At 42.5% G+C, this 22029-nt stretch overlaps 1 protein-coding gene across 4 annotated transcripts in view; it reads right to left on the bottom strand.

The window, feature by feature from the left end:
* The window catches only part of rasgef1a (RasGEF domain family member 1A), a 455191-nt gene that overhangs the window by 176024 nt on the left and 257138 nt on the right, over nt 1–22029 (bottom strand). For all 4 annotated transcript variants that reach the window (XM_062975847.1, XM_062975846.1, XM_008115777.3 and 1 more), the window contains one exon: nt 1307–1418. Coding sequence is in view for 2 of the 4 variants with exons in the window: in XM_062975846.1 (XP_062831916.1) it covers nt 1307–1348 (42 nt within the window). In the remaining 2 variants the exon portion in view is untranslated. Of the gene's footprint in view, nt 1–1306; nt 1419–22029 lie in introns of those variants that run through there.

The following is a 22029-nucleotide window of genomic DNA, read 5'->3' as shown; positions in this document are numbered from 1 at the left end:
AAGGAAGACAGAACAGTATGTTTAAAGAGGAAAAGTGGGAGGGAGGGAGGCTATATTTATTGAAATAAATACATTTATTGAAATAAAATATAGTGCCGCTATATCGCGGTTTTCCACTTTTCGCGGGCAGGCCTGGAACCTAACCCCCGCGAAAAGTGAGGGGACACTGTACCTATAAAACAGATCAAAATCACTAGCACACCACTTCACAGATAGCATTGTATTTTAAATGCCTCCCTAGAATTGAATCAAGCAGACTCCTTGGCACTGAGAAGGCTGACTTCTCAGTCATCGCCAAATAAACCTTTGAATGTCATGATCCTAAAATTTTAACTAATATGTTTAAGAAGATATGATTTTTCAGAGAGTTTGAACCTGGACCACTTAAGAAACCATGTGTTGTGACATGTTAGTGTGTCGGCTGCTTTATGTAAGTGTGGTGCATGAAGGTAACAAGAAACCACTGAGTCTATGTGAAATAAGCAATACCATGCTGTTATAGACATATTCTTGCACATATTTACATATTGTTACTCATAAATGACAAAAAGCTTTGGAAATGTATATCATTATCTTATAAATCATATTTTAAAAAATATAAATGAAATGTTTTCATGAGATATGTTCTGTCTCTATACATTTTGTTATTACAATTTATGTATGTGTCCCTATCTGGTTTAATTTCTGGTTGGCTAGTGAAACTGAATTGCCATGTCGTGAAATGATGTATAGTATGTCTAAAAAGTGTGTTACCAACATGAAATGTCTGGAAGACTCCTCTAGACCTTTAAAAGCTGAAACAAGCTCTTTGAATTCTGCCTGTAAACAGTGAAGCCTTTTCAACAAGGAGTCATATGATCCTTATAAACAGTCCCAGCTTGGCCACATGTTGATGTTTCCAAACATGTTCCAAAGGCAGCCGCACATGTTATAGTAGTCCAAATGGGATACAATTAATGCATGTGTCAAATGAAATTGACTGTTGATTTTAGCTTCAGCTTCAGCAGTACTGGCAAGCCATACATATACCGGCCTGTTACATTAAGGCCCCAGCTAGCTTCAAACTGTGACAGCCAGCAACAAACGCCCATAGAAACACATAAAAGAAAGCCCACAATGTAGTGTTCCATGGTTTGCGTAATCACCATCCAGGTCTCAACTTAGTTCCAGGATTTCCATCTTCACAGCAAAACCACTTTCTTCAATACTGGTTTGAAACTGCATTAAATGTTCAGTGTAAATGAGGTCTAAATGCATCTAAACAAAATCCCCACAAGTAGGATAGGTTTCAGAAAAGTAAACTTACTTTACATTTCTTCACAGAAGCATTGCACAGTGGTTCTGCCATCCAGATCTTCCCAGGAAGAGGCCTCGGGGATATTTCACTCTGTTCTTGTCATTAGTCTTGCCACTTTCTCCTAATAAATAAGGGGAATATCAATGAGTATTTGAGCTATCCTGTTGCATACCCTAAAACCTAGCTATAATAACCTTCAGTTTTGATTTTCAGGATAATTTTGTGGGGAAAATTGCTACTAACAATGTAGACATATGCAATTAATTTCATTGCTAATGTAGGTTCTTGCTTGACTTTGATATTACAATCATGGTGATGAGTTTTGCAGGACTCCAGATGGACATTAGTGGAATGGGATAAAAGCAAGAACTCCCTAGGCCATTGTTTTAGATCAGTTACACAACATATTTATCAGTCAGAAAGAGGGTAAATGGCATAATTTGGTGTGGTGGTGCTTATAATGTGTAATAAAGAAATTAGCTGGAGGCTTCCTATTATATTTCTAGTCCTAACACATTTGACTATTCATCTTAGTCTTGAGATTGCTGGCAATCTTTGTCACCTCACCGTGAAACTAACATATCTGAACATTTATAATTTAGTCAAGGAAGGTATCTACACTGTAGAATTAATGCAATTTGACACCACTTTGACTGCCATGGCTCAATGCTAGGGAATCTTGGGAGCTGTCATTTGTTGAGGCACCAGCACTCTTGAGCAGAGAAAGCAAAAGATCTTGTAAAATGACAACTCCTGTGATTCTATAGCATTGAGCCATGGCAGTTAAAATGGAGTGAAACTGCATTAATTCTACAGTGTAAATGTACCCAAGGTCACAGCTGCTGCAGCAAAAATATACATGAATCTAATATAAGGGCTGTTGTGTGTTTTTCGGGCTGTATGGCCAAGTTCCAGAAATATTCTCTCCTATTGTTTCTCCTATAGGAGCCCCGGTGGCAAAGTGCGTTAAAGCACTGAGCTGGAGACTGAAAGGTCCCAGGTTCAAACCCCGGGAGCGGCGTAGGCGGCCGCTGTTAGCTCCAGCTCCTGCCAACCTAGCAGTTTGAAAACATGCCAATGTGAGTAGATCAATAGGTACCACTCCGGCAGGAAGGTAACGGCGCTCCGTGCAGTCATGCTGGCCACATGACCTTGGAGGTGTCTACGGACAAGGCTGGCTCTTCGGCTTAGAAATGGAGATGAGCACCAACCCCCAGAGTCAGACATAACTGGATTTAACGTCAGGGGAAACCTTTACCTTTTTATTGTTTCTCCCACATCTATGGCAGGCATTCTCAGAGGTTGTGAGGCAGGCATCCTCTGAGGATGCCTGCCATAGATGGGGCGAAACATCAGGAGAGAATACTTCTGGAACATGGCCATATAGCCCGAAAAACACACAACCACCCTGTGATTCCAGCTATGAAAGCCTTTGAAAACAAATCTAATATAATTTATTTTCTTATTTACAGATGTTTCACACTGTGTCAAAAAAGCTGATATTATAAGCACACCTCTCATTGATATAAACAGGATGAGACAGAGTGAAACTTACATGACAAAAGACTAATTTTGGAAACTTAGAGGCAACCAGTTTCTCCTTTTAACTGCATTGTTTCCCTATAGCACACAAGAAATGCCAAAAACAGGCTGTTGGGGTTTTCAGCAGGGAGGGGAAATCCTTGGGTTTTATGTAGCAGAACAAATGGCAGCTAATAAACTGAAATGGTGCCTATTTTGAATACTTGGGAAGTTACAGTAGAACCAGAATTTTGTAGTGGTTTTTGTTCCCTTCCCGTTTGTTATTCTAAGAAATTAGAATTTTTCACATGTTTTGATCCTCTAACATGTATCACCCCTCCAGGTCTGCATCAGCCACCTCTTTAGTATGTTAAGTAAATCAAGTTTAATATATTGGAGAATAAGGTAGTACTGCCTTTGGTAATCTGTGGATCCTGGAAAAATGCAAACAGAGAATTTTTGATATAGGAAAGCAAACAGAGCTCATGAAGTCACCAAAATGTCTAGCATCAGAACAGTCAAGATGGCAAGTAATTACAGCATATTTTTACTTCCTTGATAACAGCACTCTGAGAAGATCGTTCACTTCTGCCAGGTGTAGCTTTTTCCCCTCCAAAGTGATAGCGGGCAAATATAAGAAAATTCCACTTGAAAGGAGGCTTTGCCCCTGCCCACTTGCTGAAATAGATTCCCTAGAGCAGGGGTCCTCAAACTTTTTAAGTGGAGGGCCGGTTCACAGTCCCTCAGACAGTTGGGGGGCCGGACTATGATGAAATAGTCCAAAATTAGGATTGTTGTTGTGTGCCTTCAAGTCATTTCACACTTAGGTCAACACTAAAAAGTTTAGGACAGAGGCCAGGTCAATGACCTTGTAGGGCCTTAGTTTGGGGACCCCTGATCTAGACAATCTCATAAGACCATAGGTAAGCAAAGAGACCTCCAAAGACCATCTAGATGCTCATAAGACCATAGGTAAGGAAAGGGACCCTCAAAGGCCATCTAGATGATCTCATAAGGCCATCAGAAAACCATAGATAAGGAAAGGGACCCCCAAAGGCCATCTAGACAATCTAATAAGATGATAGGTAAGGAAAGGGGCCCCCAAAGGCCATCTAGACAATTTCATAAAACCATAGGTAAGGAAAGGGACCCTCAAAGGCCATCTAGACGGTCTCATAGGACCATAGGTAACAAAAGTGAGCTCCAAAAGCCATCTAGATGGTCTCATAAGGCCATAACTAAGCAATGAGACCTTCAAAGACCATCTAGACGATCTCATAAGGCCATAAGTAAACAAAGAGACCTCCAAAGACCAGGTAGACTTAGGTCAACCCTAAGTCTAAAGTTTAGGACAGGGGCCAGGTAAATGACCTTGGAGGGCCGCATCCGGCCCCCGGGCCTTAGTTTGGGGACCCCTGCCCTAGAGCATATGTTTTTTAGATGCCCTATCTATGAAAAACCCCATAAAGGATATATTGGATTATATGTTAATGGGCAATAACCTCAGAATTACAAGATTAGTGGCCTCCTTTTGTGCATCAGTTTGTAAAATAAAAAGTGACATCCAGCAGCCGAATAGTACAAGATGAGATGTTTTTAACAAGATATAGTTTTAATGTCTAGGTTATCTTTTCAAAACCTATATACAGTAGAGTCTCACTTATCAAACCTTCGCTTATCCAACATTCTGTATTATCCAACACAGTCTGTCTTTTAGTAGTCAATGTTTTGTAGTCAATGCTTTCAATACATTGCAATGTTTTGGTGCTAAATTCATAAATAAAGTAATTACTACACTTGTACATAAAGTTACCATGTACTGAACTGCTTTTTCTATTGATTTGTTGTAAAACATGATGTTTTGGTGCTTAATTTGTAAAATCATAACGTAATTTGATGTTTAATAGGCTTTTTCTGAATCCCCCCTAATTATCCAACATTTTTGCTTATCCATTGTTCTGCCAGCCCGTTTATGTTGGATAAGCAAGACTCTACTGTACTTATAAAAGTTTTATAAGTAACTTTAAAATGGTGTTTAATTTCAATTTATATCCTGACCTAATGTAAACACTATATTGATGCAGATGGATAATTGTAAGGTGGTCTCTGGTCTATACTGGTCTCTGACTGTAAAAAAATATTTGATTTGATGCTATTAAAGATTTCAATAAATCTCTCATCCTTCAGAGAAGGAACACTACCAGCTTATTTTATCCTTGGGCAATACAGGGTTTGAATTATGAGTGAAATCTCCCTTGAAATCTCCATTCAGTCCCATGATTGCGAGGAGCAAAAAAATGCTCTAATCCAGAAGTTGTCAAAGTGTGGGATATGATCCACAGGGAACTGTGATAGTTGTTTACAATATGAGTGGGTACAAGAAAAATTAGCTTGCAAGTGTATAGCCAACATAAACAAGAAAGGCAAACCACCTCTATATGTGTGTATCTGTGCACCTCTGAGGATTGACTAGTCTCTGCAAATAGCAGCACTTAAGTGTCTTCCCTCCATCATGCCTTCCTTCAACCATAGCTTGAAAAAAAATCTGATTTCCCCTTTCAATACTTTTCTCATTCATCTTCTTTGAGCATCATCAGTACTGTACTCACATGCTCCCTAGGCTGGATTTACACTGCCATATAATCCCGTTCAAAACAGATAATCTGGATTCAGAAACTGAATTATATGGCAGTGTAGATGGAGCTTTAGTGACCATGGATGCTACATGGAAGAAGTGTATGTCAGCTCACTACAGCCGCTCCCAAATGAAGACAAGAGACTCGCTCCATTATCACTGGAAACTTTACTATAGGAAACGTTGACATGTAAAAAGCTGAGAGTGCCAAGCAGCTCACAGAGACTCCCTTATATACCCTCCCCCACATTCAAAGTTACAATTCCCGCCAAGAGAAAACCCTGCGAAATCCACCTGCCAAACCTGACAGCCATTTCTCCTCAGGGCCAAGAGTCGCAGGTGCCTTATCAGTCCAGGATGTCAGCATCCTTGATTTCTGGCGCCAGAGTACAGGCCCTGAAATCAGGGTCCTGACAGTGTAGGGAAGAGGCAGAGACCACAAAAGTTCAGTGTGGAAATGGAGGGTGATTTATGACAATACTCACAATAAACAAACAAAATATTTTTATTTATATACTGCATCCAGCAGTGGAGAGGGGTGCATCCATACATAGATGCAAAGAGGTAAAACATTGAAGAACCACTGCTCTTATCTTTCCTGGAGCTCCTCATTCTCCAGGAGGTGAGAGTGTTTGTTGTAGTAACAGTAGTGACAACAGGAAAGATGGCAGGGAATCTGAGTATGCCTGCCATAGATGTGGATGAAACGTCAGGAGAGAATGCTTTTGGAACATGGCCATACAGCCCAGAAAACTCACAGCAACCCAGTGATTCTAGCCATGAAAACCTTCGACAATACATACATCAGGATCATAACATATATTGTTGGATGTGTATTGAATGCAGCAGATCTTGCTAACAATCTACTTTAACCCACAGAAATCCACCTCGGTATTTATATTTATAACCAGCAGACCATTTGCAGAAGGTCCACGTTTTTGACCCAATGTAAACAACCCCAATAGTCGGGTTCTCCACTACACTACACATACTTACAAAATAAATCTCTCATTTCATATAGTACTGGTTGTTCACTTCAGATTTGTTGAAGTGGGAATGATTGTATATAGAGTTGTTTAAATGTAATTGAGTCATGGTTGTGTAATGTGGGCTGAAGATTGCATCATACACTGTGTGCTACTTGCTATACCAGTGTGTAAAGGGTTAAACTTGGATTGCATCAGACAGCAGAGGATGAGATAAATAGCCCTCTACTTCCTATCTTTTTCTCTCTGTCCCTTCCCGTGTGTGTGCCTGCGTGAGAGCTGTGTATCATCTTGTGAGACTTCCGTTCGTAAGTAAACTTTTGATAGACAACTGAAGACTGCAGCGTCGTTATTTATCCAGAGCTTCCTCTTCAGAGACTTCTGCTGCGTGTGTGTCTAGGAAACCGCTCTGATATTGGGTTATGGGCCCAGATGCCCCAGGTTCCTACCCAGGTTCTGGCCCAGGTTCCTGTCCAGAGAAAATGTTGCTGGGAATAGTTTCCTCTGTGAAGTGATCACCATCTGCTCTGCGAGGTTAAGGAATACTTATCAACAACCAGAAATGTGGCACAAGGCTATGGAACTGTGAGCACTGATGTCTATATAATATGTTACTCTGAAGCGAAGAATACACTGCTTTGGAGAAGCCAGTTTGATTATATTTTCATTATGACTGCAACCTGCATTCTGACAATTGAGAATTGATTCACTAGTCCTGCTCTTTAAATAGGTTTTTGTTGCTCTTGTAGTGGGCCCTGGGTAGCTTTCAAAGATGTAGTGTCTGAAAGATGCCTCAGATGATGTATTAGATCGCAAGAGAGGTTCTATGGAGCATGTGCCCATGGCAATTTGTTTCCATCAAGCTTTCAACATGTGTCAAAGGGCACATAAATACTACTGTACTAATCTATTTGTGCCAGTTTGGAAATGACACTCTGATCTGCTAGTTTTCAAAGAAAGTGTGATGTCTCAGGGACCCTCGAGTCATGACCCCGCAGCCATTATAGATCAGACTGAAGAGGATATGGGGTTTGTGCCAACTCAGCAAGATTCTGTTCCCTTCCAGATGTTCCCTGTTGACAGTTTGGGTTCAAAGCTAATTACAAAAGCCCTTGAAACAGAGCCTGGTTCCCCGGAAAGTGCTCCTTTTGATAGGAGATTGTTTCTTAAAACATTCCGTTCTGAGAAGGAGAATCGGAGACGAAGCGCGAGATTAGCGGAGAGAGAGGACGCTAATTAAACCGATTCCCTTGGGAGTTTCCAGGGAGGGTTGCATCTGGCAAAGTTGTTGTCTTCAGTCGGGTTCCCTTGGGAAAAAGTGTTCAGGCACCTGGTTTGAGGGGAGATTTGAAGTCCCATAAAAGTTCTGGGCACAGGCTAGCCATTGCAGTGTATTTTTGTTTGACTCTTTTATTGCTTTAAATAAGATATTAGATTGTTTATTGGCCTCCGTGTCTGGTTTCCAGTGCTCACGCAACCTAGAGGCGTCACAGAAAGGTTTCTTTGTCATTTTATTGTTTGTGTTTAGGAATGCTCACAAATTTTGTACACTCTGCATTTTCAACAAAACCAATCTAAATCCGACTAATTGAACTAATAGAGGGATAGAAACAGTCATGATTCATTTTTCCATTTCTCTGAATGTTGTGATACAAATGTTGCTGTAAAAATGGATACCAAAGAATGTTCTTTAGGTGCATCCCTATGTGAACCACTCCGAGTCCCCTTGGGGAAATGGAAGTAGGTGATAAAGTTATTGTTGTTGTTGTTGTTGTTGTTGTTGTTGCCGGCTGAGATCTTTTGGCACGGCACCCAGTGTGCCGATCACCACTGGGACCACCTGCACTGGTTTCTGCCAGAGTCTTTGAAGTTCAATCTTGAGGTCCTGATAGCGGCTGAGTTTTTCCTGTTGTTTTTCATCAATGTGACTGTCACCTGGGATGGCAACATCGATGAGCCAAACCTTTTTCTTTTCCACAACTGTGATGTCTGGTGTGTTGTGTTCCAGAACTTTGTCAGTCTGGATTCGGAAGTCCCACAGTATCTTTGCATGCTCATTTTCCAATACTTTTGCAGGGTTGTGATCTCACCAGTTCTTTGCTGCTGGGAGGTGGTACTTGAAGCATAAGTTCCAATAGTTGTGCCTCTGTTTGACCTTCTGAAATCAGTATAGTATTTTTACAGTTTGTTTTGTAGATCAAAATTTAGTTGACTTGACCATTTAAAGGATTTACTTACTTTTTAACTTATTTTATAATGTTATTGAATGCTATTGTTAGGTGGGTTGGGAATTGGTTTACTTGATGAACCCAAAAGATGCTTATCAATGATTCCTCCTTATCTTGGAGAGAAATGACCAGTGGGGTGCCTCAGGGTTCTGCCCTGGGCTCAGTGCTATTCAGCATCTTTATCAATGACTTACACAACAAGATAGAAGGCATTTTTTTTAATCAAATTTGCTGATGACACCAAATTGGGAGTGATAGCTAATACCCATGAGGATAGGATCTGAATCCAGCTTGGAGAGCTGAGCTAAAACTAACAAAATGAACTTCAATGAAGAAAAAAATGTACAGTACCACACTTAGGCAATACAAATGAAATTCAGGGATATAGGATGGATGACACCTGGATTGAAAAGAGTCCCATGAAAGGGATCTAGGAATCCTGGTAGACTAGAGTCTGAATATGACTCAACAATGTGGTGTGGTAATTTAAAAAGCCAATTCCATTCTAGGCTGTATCAAGAGGAATATAGTGTTGAGATTGAGGGAAGCCATAGTTCCACTCTATTCTGCTTTGGTCAGATGCCACCTGGAATAATTATGGGCACTACAATTCAAGAAGGTTATTGATAATCTGGAATGTGCCCAGAGATGGGCCACCAAAATGACGGAAAGATGTGGAAGCTAAACCCTGTGAGAAATGGCTGAGGGAACTGGGAGAAAAGAAGGCTGAAAGGGGCTATAATAGCTGTGTCTGAATATTTGAAAAGATGTCACATTGAGGAGGGCTAAGCTTGTTTCCTGCTGCTTTGGAGATTAAAACATGGAGCAATGAATTCAAATTGCAGAGAAAAAGATTCTACCTAAATATTAGGAAGAACTTCCTGAGGGTAACATCTGTTCAACAGTGGAATTATCTGCCTTGGAGAGTTGTAAATATTCCTTCTCTGCAGGTTTTTAAGCAGAGGCTAGATGGCTATCTGTTGGAGGTGCTATGATTTTTCTGCATGTTAGGGGCTTGGACTGGATAGCTCCTGTGGTCTCTTCCAGCTCTATGATTCTATGGTTTTATGAAATGGCTCTATGCTCAATGAGCACTTCAGTTAAATAGTTCATTCCTATGTTTTAATCTGTTTTATTGCATTTATATGTTTTAATTATTTTATAATTTGATATGTTATATTTATTATTTGTTGTATAATGCGGCATTGAATTTTGCCATAATCTGTAAGCCTCTCTGAGTCCCCTTCGGGGTTGAGAAGAGTGGGATATTAATATAGTAAATAAATAAATAATCTGACAGTTCCCATCTTATGTGTAAATAAGTGCCTTTACCCATTTCTGCATGAATCAGGAATTCTAACTCTTTAAACCTCAGTTTCTACATGCATTACAGGGCTGTAGCCAGAAAAAAAATTCGGGAGGGGTTTTGAAAATTTGGGGGGGGGGGGGGGTTGAACCCCTAGCACACACACACTGCTACAAACCTGTCAATATCTGCTTGAGATAGTGCCTGGAAGGACTCTTAATGTTTTGCGTCTCATAGACTAGTATGGGGATTTGGTTAACCAGTTAAAATTCATGAGGAAACCACATTTTTTTATAACCTGAAAATTTTGGGGGGGGGGGGTGGTTTGAACCTCTAACCCCCCCCCCCCCCCTTGCTACAGGCCTGATGCATTAAATGCATTTTTAAGATGGAGTCCCATGGGGAATTACTGGAAGTAGTTTTCCATCATATTATAGGCTCTGTGGGACTCCATCTTTGAACTGTTTTTAAGTTGTGTTGATATGGGGACAGGGATGCTGCATCCAATGAGGTGATATATGAACTTTCCCAAGATTTAGGAGGTGAAGGCTCTAAACTTCCCAGAACCTCTCATGGAGCAGAAAAGGTTCCTACTGCATAATATTTTCACACATGTGTGGGGTGTGAGAATGCTAGTACCTGCAGGTTCAGTTCATTCTTCTCTTCAGTGGTTGTGTGCCTTTCTTTCTGCTTTTGTGTCATAGATAACATTCTAATCCCTCATTTAATTTTTCAAATATTGCAGTATTTCTTCAAAAAGAGATAAAAACCACATCCTTTCTTTGGGCTATATACAGAGCCTACTATGATTCTTTCATCCTCAGGCACCTCTATGATAAACATTACTGTTAGATCGTCTAACATTTCTGCATGCTAAGAAATTGTTTAGCTTTTAGTCACTAACCTTGCCTTCTTTCTTGATTTTGAAGAGCCTGAAATCATGTAATGCTTCCTAAAAGAAGGATGGCTGTGCAGATTGAGTGCCTTCTCTAGTAATTGTGCGTACATGTGTGTACGTGTGTGTGCATGAGAAAGAAATCAGATCTAACCTTTCTTTTTATGTTCTGTGTTCTCTTGTGCTTGATAGGGGGTTCCAAACATTTTGGATGTAGTGATATCACTTTGGTTTTATAGTTATTCATAAATTTAATTGTTTGTCATACTCTTGTTAACACTTCTTTCTTGTAATGGGGAAAAATCCTTTAAGGCCACACACTCTGTTAATATCACAAACCCCAAATAGACCTCACAGAAGTGACACACTCACATGCATGCACACACAGAGTGTTTGGATGAGATTAAAAGAGGCTATTTTCTCTCCTAATTGGTAATGCTTGCAAAGAATACAGGGTTCCAGCAGTCATTTAAGCCTGTGGGAACCCTGGGAATGATTTAAATAACTATGAATCCTTGTGCTATTCCTGTTGTTCTGATGTTCTCTTTATAAACCTTACAATTTCAGTATGTCAGAACTCAGATAAGAATGGAGTCATGGTTGGCTTGTCTGTATACTGCAGCAGTTGTAATTTATGTGGCTCAACCACTAAAATACCTTCCAACAGAGCATCCAGCATCCTGTTTTCTCATGGAAGAAGTGTAATAGATGGTAAAACTTTCTGCACTTGTCATCTGTTCCTAAGATAAAATCTGGCAGCAACTCAGTAATCCATTCCATTAGGAAGAGTATCACATTATCTCCCCCTGAGACATGGCAGGGCCATAGGTTCGAATAGCAATGGTGTTCCTTGGTCTTCAAGAGAGAGCTCCTCGTTTCCCGAGGAAAGGCAGCTATTTTGGTTCATGCCTGTAACCCATGATTCATGAACCTGATAGTATTATTCACAATACAATTTATTTTAGATGCTACATCCACAACCCTTTGCTCCAAGGAGGTCCATTCTAATCTAAGATCATGGAATTTTAGAAATATAGAATGTGAAGCCACCCCAAGGGTCATCTTGCCCAATTCCTTGCCATTCAGGAATGGATAGCTAAATACTCCTGAGCAATAGGCACCCATGTTGTCATTTTGTTAGTTTTGGCCCAGCTCTCCAAACTGTTGAGATGAATCCTGGTTCTCTTCTCTAACCTATTTGCTATCCCTCTTAATTTGGTATGATCTGCAAATTTGATAAGCATGACTTCTCCCCCATTATTCAACTTATTAATGAGTTATCAAGAAATACCCCCACCCCACTTCCCAAAATTGGAGACATCACTAGGGTTTGAATAGAAGACACACAGAGATGAAAAATAACCATTGATGAGCAGTCTTTGGCTTCACCCATCAACTAGTTTGTTACAAATCTCACAACAGCATTGTCTAGTACAAATTGCCTGCAAGAATATCACAAGGAAGCTTACTGCAATCAAGATATACTACTGCCATAACATTACCCAGAAATACTAAGCTTGTATCTCTGCTTTTCTCTTTTTCCAGTATTTTAGTTTTGCTAGGCTCTGATAATTATACCTTCCAAACTTTAGATTTGGCAATAGACCTGAAGTCATACTGTTCTACTTCAAATGTTGGAATTGCCTACTTATTCCCAAACTAGGTCTTTATGCTCCACAAAACTTTATCTAGGATATACCTTCTGTGGGCACTTCTACAATCACGGAAAGCTTAATGGTGCTCCAGTTGAAATTAGGGGAATAAAAAACAGAGTCTTATCATGAAGCTCCATCTTTCTTGAATGATATTTTTCACTGCATATTTTCTTTTTTCCTGGTGACTTTTGCCTTGTTCTTTAGTAGAGAAATTATGTAGAAATAGATCTGCTTGATTATTGTGAATTATTGCTGCTTATTTGGAGCTGTTAGGATAAACAAAAAAGATCAAGAACACAGTTCAGACAAAGGGCCTCATCAGACAGTGCAAATTTAGCACCCTAGGACACTGCCACTCTGTTTTTGGATGGAGCCCCATGCCGGCAATCACATGATGCCATGTGATGGAGACCTCACCAACCAAATGGGCTGGGAGCACAACATGGGAACCTGCCCATGTTGTGCTGGCTCCAGTTGAGCCAACTCGAGTCCTTGCCAGGCCGGGGAGGGGACACTTCCCACTTGTGATATGAGAAGCGTCACCATGAGGGAGCAGCGTATGGGGTGACAGATTTTTTTTAGAAAGGCATGACTTTTAGAAATCATAACCTTTTGGAAAACCAGAATCTTCATAACCTTTTGGGAGAATAATGGCATTCACAACCATTTGAAAATCATAACCTTTTGTAAAAGTATGATCTTCCAGAGAAGAGCCAAAAACGTTGAAAATCTTCTACTCAGTGGTATATAACCACATGCAAGGCAATTTGTTTTTCAGTTGTTAGACTGATAATCTGGTTGTCTCTGATCTGTTAGAAACAGAAATTATGCCAATGCACACAATCAGCAGAGTTTCAGAAGTGTTCTTTTCAGTGCTCAAAAACATCTACTCTCCCATAAACTCTCCCATAAAATATCTTGTTTCTATATCAAGAGTTAACATTAAAGTAGATTTCATTAAAAGTTTACTGGTTTACTCACAACCTTCATGTATTCAGCATATAGATACATAACTTGTAAATTCAGTTACAGAGAGATTTCAAGTAATCTCTGTACAGATGACACAGGGCATTGTCGGCTCACTACAGCCGCTCCTGAATGAATACATGAGACTCGCTGTGTTGTCACCAGAAACTTTACTGCAGGAAACATCAACATGAAAAAGCAAAGAATGGGAGGCGTCTTCCCCCCTCATTTGAAGATACATTTCCCGCCCAACAAAATCCTGCGAAGTTTCCCCGCCAAGTCCAGCAACCGTTTCTTCTCAGGATCCCAGGATGCAGGTGTCTTATCAGTTCACAATGTCAGTGACCCTGAAACTCAGCACCATATCCAGGCTCTAGTAGCAGGGTTCTGACATGGCGTCCTCCTCCCCCTCGTCCTAAAAGAAAAAGATTAAATATAACTATTGTTCTCCGCTGTCCAATGTTCCTTTGTACTTTTTCAATAGGCTGCAGTGAAATACCGGGTGTACTTTCCCTAAATCCTTGGGCAACCTCAGCTGATATGTTACTTCATTTGTCTTTTTTGTAACTCTGAATGGTCCTATATAGCGTGGTGCCAATTTCTTCGATGGAAATCCCAACTTCAGATTTTTTGTACTCAGCCAAACTAGATCTCCTTCACCCAATTTGTCCCCTTCTCAGCGCCTACGATCAGCAAAGAGTTTGTACTTTCTTTGCGTTTCTTGTAGTGCCTCCACCACGTCCTGCCACCCTTGCTTGACTTTGGTCGGCCATTCCTCGTCTGTTTGGCCCTCTCCTTCCCTCCACCCGGGTAGTCTAGGGAATGGTGCCACATCCTGTCCGTACACTATATCGAACGGGGAATGACCTGTCGCCGAATGTACAGCCCCATTAAAAGCCATTTCAGCAAAAGGCAATAGCTCTGACCAGTCATCCTGTCTATAGTTTGTGTATATTCTCAAAAATTGACTCAGTGTTTGTTGAGTGCGCTCGACCCACCCGTTCGTCATGGGGTGGAAGGCTGAGCTCAGATTTCTTTCTGCTCCTAACAGCTGTAAGAATTTTCCCCAGAATTTAGCAGTGAACTGGACTCCACGGTCACTAATTATTTTGTCAGGACATCCATGTAGGTGACAGACATGCTTTACATACAAATCAGCAAGTTTTTCAGCAGAAGGGAGTTTTGGCATGGCCACAAAATGCACTTGTTTAGAGAAGAGGTCCAAATGTACCTGTGATCTCTGCTGGGGGTTGCTCGCCAACAAAATCCATTGCCACGCATTCCCATGGCCTCATGGGTTCCACCACCTTTTGCAAGAGCCCCTAGGGTTTTCCAGGCAGCGTTTTGCTCTTTGCACACAACTCACATTGAGTGACGTACAGCCTAGCGTCTTTCCTCATTCCGGGCCACCAGCATTGTTTGGCTAATAGTTTAATTGTCCTGGTAGACCTGCACCCTTGTTATCATGGCATTGCCTCAGCATCTCTTGCCTCAAACTTTCAGGAATATACAATTTCTTATTTACAAACTCCAAATCCCCACACAGTTCTCCCCGTTCTTTGTTCGTTTGCAACCAGACGTCCTCACCGTATGCTCGCTTCAACTCTCCTTCCCACACTTCCCCTCCCCCTGTGGAAATGGCAGTACGTTTATTTTCTCTAGTTGCCTGTGCTCGAGTTAACACCGCCAGGCCCCATTGCTTATCTAGGAAAATACTTCCCTAGGATTCCTGAAATCCTCCCCCATGCATCCAGGAAAGAGCGTCAGCCAGTACATTGTGTTTCCCTTAGAAGAATTTTAGTTTGAAATCAAAGCGGCTAAAGTATTGGGCCCACCTTATTTGCTTCGCTGACAGTTTGCGAGGGGATCTCAGGTATTGCAAATTTTTGTGGTCAGACCATACCTCAAACGTGGTCCCACTCCCTTCCAGAAAGTGTCTCCAGCACTCTAACGCCTTCAAAATCGCTAAGGCCTCCCTCTCCCAGATTTGCCAGTTTTTCTCTGTTTCACTAAACTTTTTCGACAGATAGCCACATGGCTTTAGATTCCCCCCTTCATCCTTCTGTAGCAAAACCGCCCCATATGCACAGTCTGATGCGTCACAATGTATCACAAATGCTTTAGACATGTCAGGGTGTTGTAGGATGGGCTCCTCTGTGAATCGTTTCTTAAGAGCTTCGAAAGCCTCCTGGCATTCTAACGTCCAGGTCAGTTTCGCCCCAGGGGCCTTCACTTTGGCTGTTTCCCCCCTTCCTTTCGTTTTAACAAGTCAGTTAATGGTAAAGTGAAACGCGCAAAATCCTTAATGAATGTTCTGTAGAAGTTTGCAAACCCCAGAAAGGATTGCAGCTGTTTCCGCGTTTTGGGGGCTTCCCACCCCCTTATATCTTCCACTTTTGCAGGGTCTATCGCTACTCCTTGGGGGGAAATCCTATACCCTAGAAAGTCTATCTGGTCTCTGTTGAACTCGCACTTGGCTAGCTTCGTGTACAGTTTCGCTTCCCTCAATTTTTGGAGGACTTCTCTAACTAGTTTCACGTGTTGCGCTTTGTCCGGAGACATTATTAAGATGTCATCCAAAAAAACAAAAACTCCCCTGTATAATAATGGATGCAACACTTCGTTAATCAGTTGCATGAATGCTGCTCCCCCCACTCAGCCCGAAAGGGAGGGCACGATAATTATACAGTCCAAAAGCACAGGAGAAGGCCATCTTCCACCTGTCTTCTGGTTTGATTCATAATTTATGATATGCTTCAATCAAATCTAGCTTGGTGAATACCTTCCCCTCTGACAATTGGGCAATCAAATCCTTCACTAAAGGCAGGGGGTATTTATTTACAGTACTGATTGCGTTCAGGCCCCTGTAGTCGATGCAGAGCCTCAACGATTGGTCCTTTTTCTGCCTAAATAACACTGGTGCTCCTAAAGGAGAATTTGAATGTTCAATGAAGCCTCTCGCTAGGTTCCTATCAATATATTTTCTCAGCTCCTCCTTTTCTCTAGCTGACATTGGATATATTTTCACCTTAGGAATCTCTGCTCCTGGGACTAGCTCTATTTTCACTTCCACTCTCCACTTCGGTGGAAAATTGTCTGCTTCCTTCTCGTCAAAAATGTCCACAAAATCACGGTACTCTGGGGGCAATTTCTCCGCCAGTTCTGCTAGGCTGATGGAATCCTATTCTCCCCTGTTCCCTGGCTCCCTCTCGGCTTCCTAGTTCCCCTCTCCACACCTTATTCCGAAATGTATGCTCTTATCTTTCCAGTTGATTTGTGGGTTGGCCTGCCCTAACCACGGCATGCCTAGTATAACATTGTAGCTGGCTATTTGTGATATCACAAATGACACCCTTCCTTCCCAATGCCCTATTTTACACTTCACGCCTTTGACACTGTGTCTAGCTAACGATCCTGATGCCATAGATCCATCCAACTGCGAAAAGGCTATTTGGGATTCTAGGCTCGTCCTTTCACATCCTAGTCCCGCTGCTAACTCGGGTGTAATGATGTTCCTGGAACATCCACAATCAATAAATGCTTTACATGTTGCCTGCTTACTGCCACTCTTGAGCTGAATTGGAACTACCAACATTCTTTTGTCCTTACTTACCAACCCCCCTGAACGATCCCCCATCGGTGGTTTTTCCTCTGCACATTTGCCGGCCGCAGCCTTCGGCTTGGGTTCCCCTTTTCTCTGCCAGCATTCGGCGGCCCTGTGCCCCATTCGGCCACACAGAAACAACCGCTCCTGCTTGCTTTCACATTCCCTTTCAGCTCTGCTCTTCTCCCAGCTCGAGTTGATTCTCCCTTTAGGCTTCCCTCCTTCATCTGCGGCTGTTGTTGCTGCCATCCTCTGGATCCACCCCCGCAATGTGTCAGGCTCATGGCGGTGTACTGCCCAGGAGAGAATCTCCTGCCTGAGTCCTTCTTTAAAGAGTTCCACCTTGGTCAATGCGGACCATTCTGGCACTTTTTCTGCAAGGCATTGGAATTCCTCCGCGTATTCAGACACCGATCGCTGTCCCTGGGAGACGGTCTTTAGCTTCTCCCTCGCCCGGATCTGCTCCAATGGGTCTCGGAAATGGGCCTCCAGAGCTTCCATGAAACGTCTCACCAACCCCAAACATGGGTCGTGCCGCGCGTGCAGCTGGATGTACCAGCTAGCTGCTCCCCTCTTCAGCACTGTACCGATGGCTCGGACCCGGCTAGACTCCGTCCTAAAGGTATGGGCATTGTCTTCCATATAGCCCCTCACCGTGGTGAGGAAGAAGTCTAAATCATGGGACTCTCCCCCATATTTAGCTCTCAGTTCCTCCCTTCTTTTCTGGAGGCCTGGTGGTGGTAGCCTCCCGGGATCTGCATGTTGTCTGTCCCCTCGGACCCTGGGAGATCCCACGGGTTCCTCTTGCTACCCTGTGCCACTCCCAGCGTTTTCCAGGGGCACCAGGGATTAGGGTCGGAGAGTGGCGTGGCGGCTGCACCCCGAAGTTTCAGGTTCTCGCTGCCCTCCTCTTCCATCCTCTCCAAGCCTTTTCGGGTTTTGGGGCAGGCTCCAGCCTCTCGGTATAATTCCTCATCTCTGGGTGCTAGTAGGTCAGCAAGCCCCCAGCTGCTTCTAGTGCTCCACGCCAACCCCGCTCGATGCCCTTCTCCTTCCTTTGCCTCAGCTAAGATGGCAAGGCGCTCCATTGCCTGCGACATCATCGCTAGGGTTGTCTCCATCGCCCTCATCCTTCCCTCCAGCATGGCCATCTTCAGAGGGGATGGGAGGTCCGACTCGTTCTCCTCCTCCGAGCTGCCCCCTTGCATCCTTTCGGCTGGGCATACGCTGTGGATGACACTAAGGCCGCTTGCCGCTCAAACTCTGCTTGGGTTCTGTCGGAAGGGGAACTTGCTGGACCCCCTCCTGCTCCAAGCAGATCCTCCTCCTCCTCCTTCTGCTGCATATCACACCTCACCACAGCCACGGGACGATGCCTGGTATTCTTGGCTTTACTGTCGGCTCACAACAGCCGCTCCTGAATGAATACACGAGACTCGCTGTGCTGTCACCAGAAACTTTACTGCAGGAAAAATTGACATGAAAAAGCCAAGAATGGGAGGCGTCTGCCAGCATTCCTTTATATACCCTTCCCCCTCATTTGAAGATACATTTCCCACCCAACAAAACCCCGCGAAGATCCCCGCCAAGTCCAGCAGCTGTTTCTTCTCAGGATCCTGGGATGCAGGTGTCTTATCAGTTCACAATGTCAGTGACCCTGAAACTCAGCGCCATATCTAGGCTCTAGTAGCAGGGTTCTGACAGGGCATCTTTCTTATAATCAATAGCAACATGGATCTAATGGTGTTGCTCTGTTCTCTAATGGAGTCTGAAGTCTAAAATGGAGTCTGAGCTCTGAATAGTCCTAGATTTGATTATGTGGTCTACAGTCCCACAACCTCAAGAAACATAGAATGAAGGGAAAGTTGCACACCAAAACATACATATAAAATACAGTAAGCAAACAGAATAATATATAAAACAAATTATTACTGGAGGCTTGAACAAGGTTACTATTTCCAACAGATTCACCCTGCTCCCCCCTCTGTCTGGCGGTTAAGCCAGACAAACTGGGATGCTTTGCTTGGTCTTTCTGACGAGGTCCTTATTCAAAATCAAAAACTTACATAGGATGAAAAGATAAACCAAAAGTGTGTGGTCGAAGGCTTACATGGCCAGAATCACTGGGTTGCTGTGAATTTTCTGGGCTGTGTGGCCATGTTCTGGAACATGGCCATACAGCCCGGAAAACTCACAGTAAACCAAATGTATATTTAATTAACCCAGGCCACTAATTATAAAACAAAAAACCAGGGAATATTTTCATATACAGGCTGAGTATCCCTTCTCCAAAATGCTTGGGAGCAGAAATGTTTTGGATTTCAGATCCCCCCTCCCCCTTTCAGATTTTGGGCTATCTTTTGATATTTATAGCTTTATATAATGTGGTATCTTGGAGATGGCACTTAGGTGTAAACTGGGAATGCATGTATAATATCATAGAATCATAGAGTTGGAAGAGACCTCACAGGCCATCCAGTCCAATCCTCTGCCAAGAAGCAGGAAATCACATTCATAGCACCCCTGACAAATGGCCATAAAGCCTCTGCTTAAAAGCCTCCAAAGGAGCCTCCACCACACTCCGAGGCAGAGAGTTTCACTGCTGAACAGCTCTCACAGTGAGGAAGTTCTTCCTAATGTTCAGGTGGAATCTCCTTTCCTGTAGTTTGAAGCCATTGTTCCACGTTCTAGTCTCCAGGGCAGCAGGAAACAAGCTTGCTCCCTCCTCTCTATGGCTTCCCCTCACATATTTATACTTGGCTATCATGTCTCCTCTCAGCCTTCTCTTCTGCAGGCTAAACATGCCCAGCTCTTTAAGCTGCTCCTCATAGGGCTTGTTCTCCAGACCCTTGATCATTTTAGTTGTTCTTCTCTGGAACACCTTACAGTTGTCAACATCTCCCTTCAATTGTGGTGCCCAGAATTGGACACAGTATTCCAGGTGTGGTTTGACCAAGGCAGAATATAGGGGTAGCATGACTTCCCTGGATCTAGGCACTATACTCCTATTTATGCAGGCCAAAACCCCATTGCCTTTTTTAGCCACCACATCACATTGTTGGTTCATGTTTAACTTGTTCTCCAAGATCCTTTTCACACATACTGCTGTAGAGCCAGGCGTCCCCCATTCTGTATCTTTGCATTTCATTTTTTCTGCCTAAGTGTATGTTTCAACAAACATCGTATATACATACCCCAAAGGCAGTTTTTGATATTTTGTTCATGAAACGAAGTTTGTGTACATTGAATCATTAGAAAGCAAAGTAGTCACCCTCCCAACCATCTGTGCAGATGATTTTGAGGTATTTAAGGTGAGGGATGCTTAGCTTGTAATGTGCATATTTGTATCTATTATTGTTTTGCTCATCAAACAGGCTTGGAATAGGCCGTTTGTCTCTGCTGCCCACTTTGCCAGGAAGACCTGTGCTGTGAGCCGAGAGAGTCAGAAAGACCAAACACTTAGATTCCAAGGGAGTGGTTTCCGTAGCAACAGTAACAATGCAAAGTGCTCTTAGAACTTCCTCTCTGCCTGCATGCCCGCTTTCTCATGTGACACTTGCTGCAATGCTGCGGTGAGCTTATTTCTCAGCGTTACCAAGGCTTGCTTGCTTGCTTGCTTTCTTTCTTTCTTTCTTTCTTTCTTTCTTTCTTTCTTTCTTTCTTCTAAATGCATGTTTTGCTTCTCCACCTCTTCCCCCTCCCACCCAATTGGGTTTTCAGTCATGGACTTTTTCACCATTAAAATATTTTAAAGACAAAGCAGGAAAAATATCAAGCATAGCAACCGTATGCAAAATGCCCTGTTAAATGACAACAATGTATGGCTATAAATACTCGTGACTGCATATCGAAGTGCAGAGATGTTTAGCAGAATTTTGGTTATTCAATTGTAGGTTCTTTTTCTGGCCCAGAATTAGGGTTGCCAAAGCAGCATGGTACAGATCTAAACAGTGTGGTATTTTTTGACAGAGGAAATGTAGGTGCCTTATTACAATTCACAGAAATGGTTCAATTGACCAGAATTTTCAACTTGCAGCGCCATTTCAGGTTTTGGAAAAAAGACCTTCTCAGCATTGCTGAAAAAGAGGCAACTAAACATATTGCATGCAGATAGCGTTATGAAAAGGGATATAATAATAATAATAATAATAATAATAATAATAATAATACAATAACAATAATAATTGTTGATGTTGCAATCCCAGGGGACAGCAGGATTGAAGAAAAACAACTAGAAAAGCTGACATGATATGAGGATTTATTTATTTATTTACAGTATTTATATTCCGCCCTTCTCACCCTGAAGGGGACTCAGGGCAGATCACATTACACATATAAGGCAAACATTCAGTGCCTTGATATAGAACAAAGACAAAGACAAACGCAGGTTCTGAGCTGTCCTCGAACTCATGACCTCTTGGTCAGAGTGATTGGTCTCAGCTGGCTGCTGCTGGCTGCCCTCCAGCTTGCGCCACATCCCGGGCTGATTTAAAGATTGAATTGCAAAGACTCTGGCACAAGCCAGTCAAGGTGGTCCCAGTGGTGATCGGCACACTGGGTGCAGTGCCTAAAGACCTTGGCCTGCACTTAAACACAATCAGCGCTGACAAAATTCCCATCTGCCAGCTGCAGAAGGCCACCTTACTGGGATCTGCACGCATTATTTGCCAATACATCACACTTGGGAAGTGTCTGATGTGTGATCCAGTACAACAGCCAGAAGAGTGTCTGCTGTGGACTCAATTTGTTGTGTTTCAAACAATAATAATAATAATAATAATAATAATAATAATAATAATAATAATAATAAACAACTTCATTTACATTTATTTATTTATTTATTTACAGTATTTATATTCTGCCCTTCTCGCCCCAAAGGGGGCTCAGGGCGGATCACATTATGTACATATAGGGCAAACATTCAATGCCCATAAAC

Source organism: Anolis carolinensis, chromosome 3 (genome assembly GCF_035594765.1).
Source record: "Anolis carolinensis isolate JA03-04 chromosome 3, rAnoCar3.1.pri, whole genome shotgun sequence".
Lineage (NCBI taxonomy): Eukaryota > Metazoa > Chordata > Lepidosauria > Squamata > Dactyloidae > Anolis > Anolis carolinensis.
This window is presented reverse-complemented; position numbering and strand designations above follow the sequence as displayed.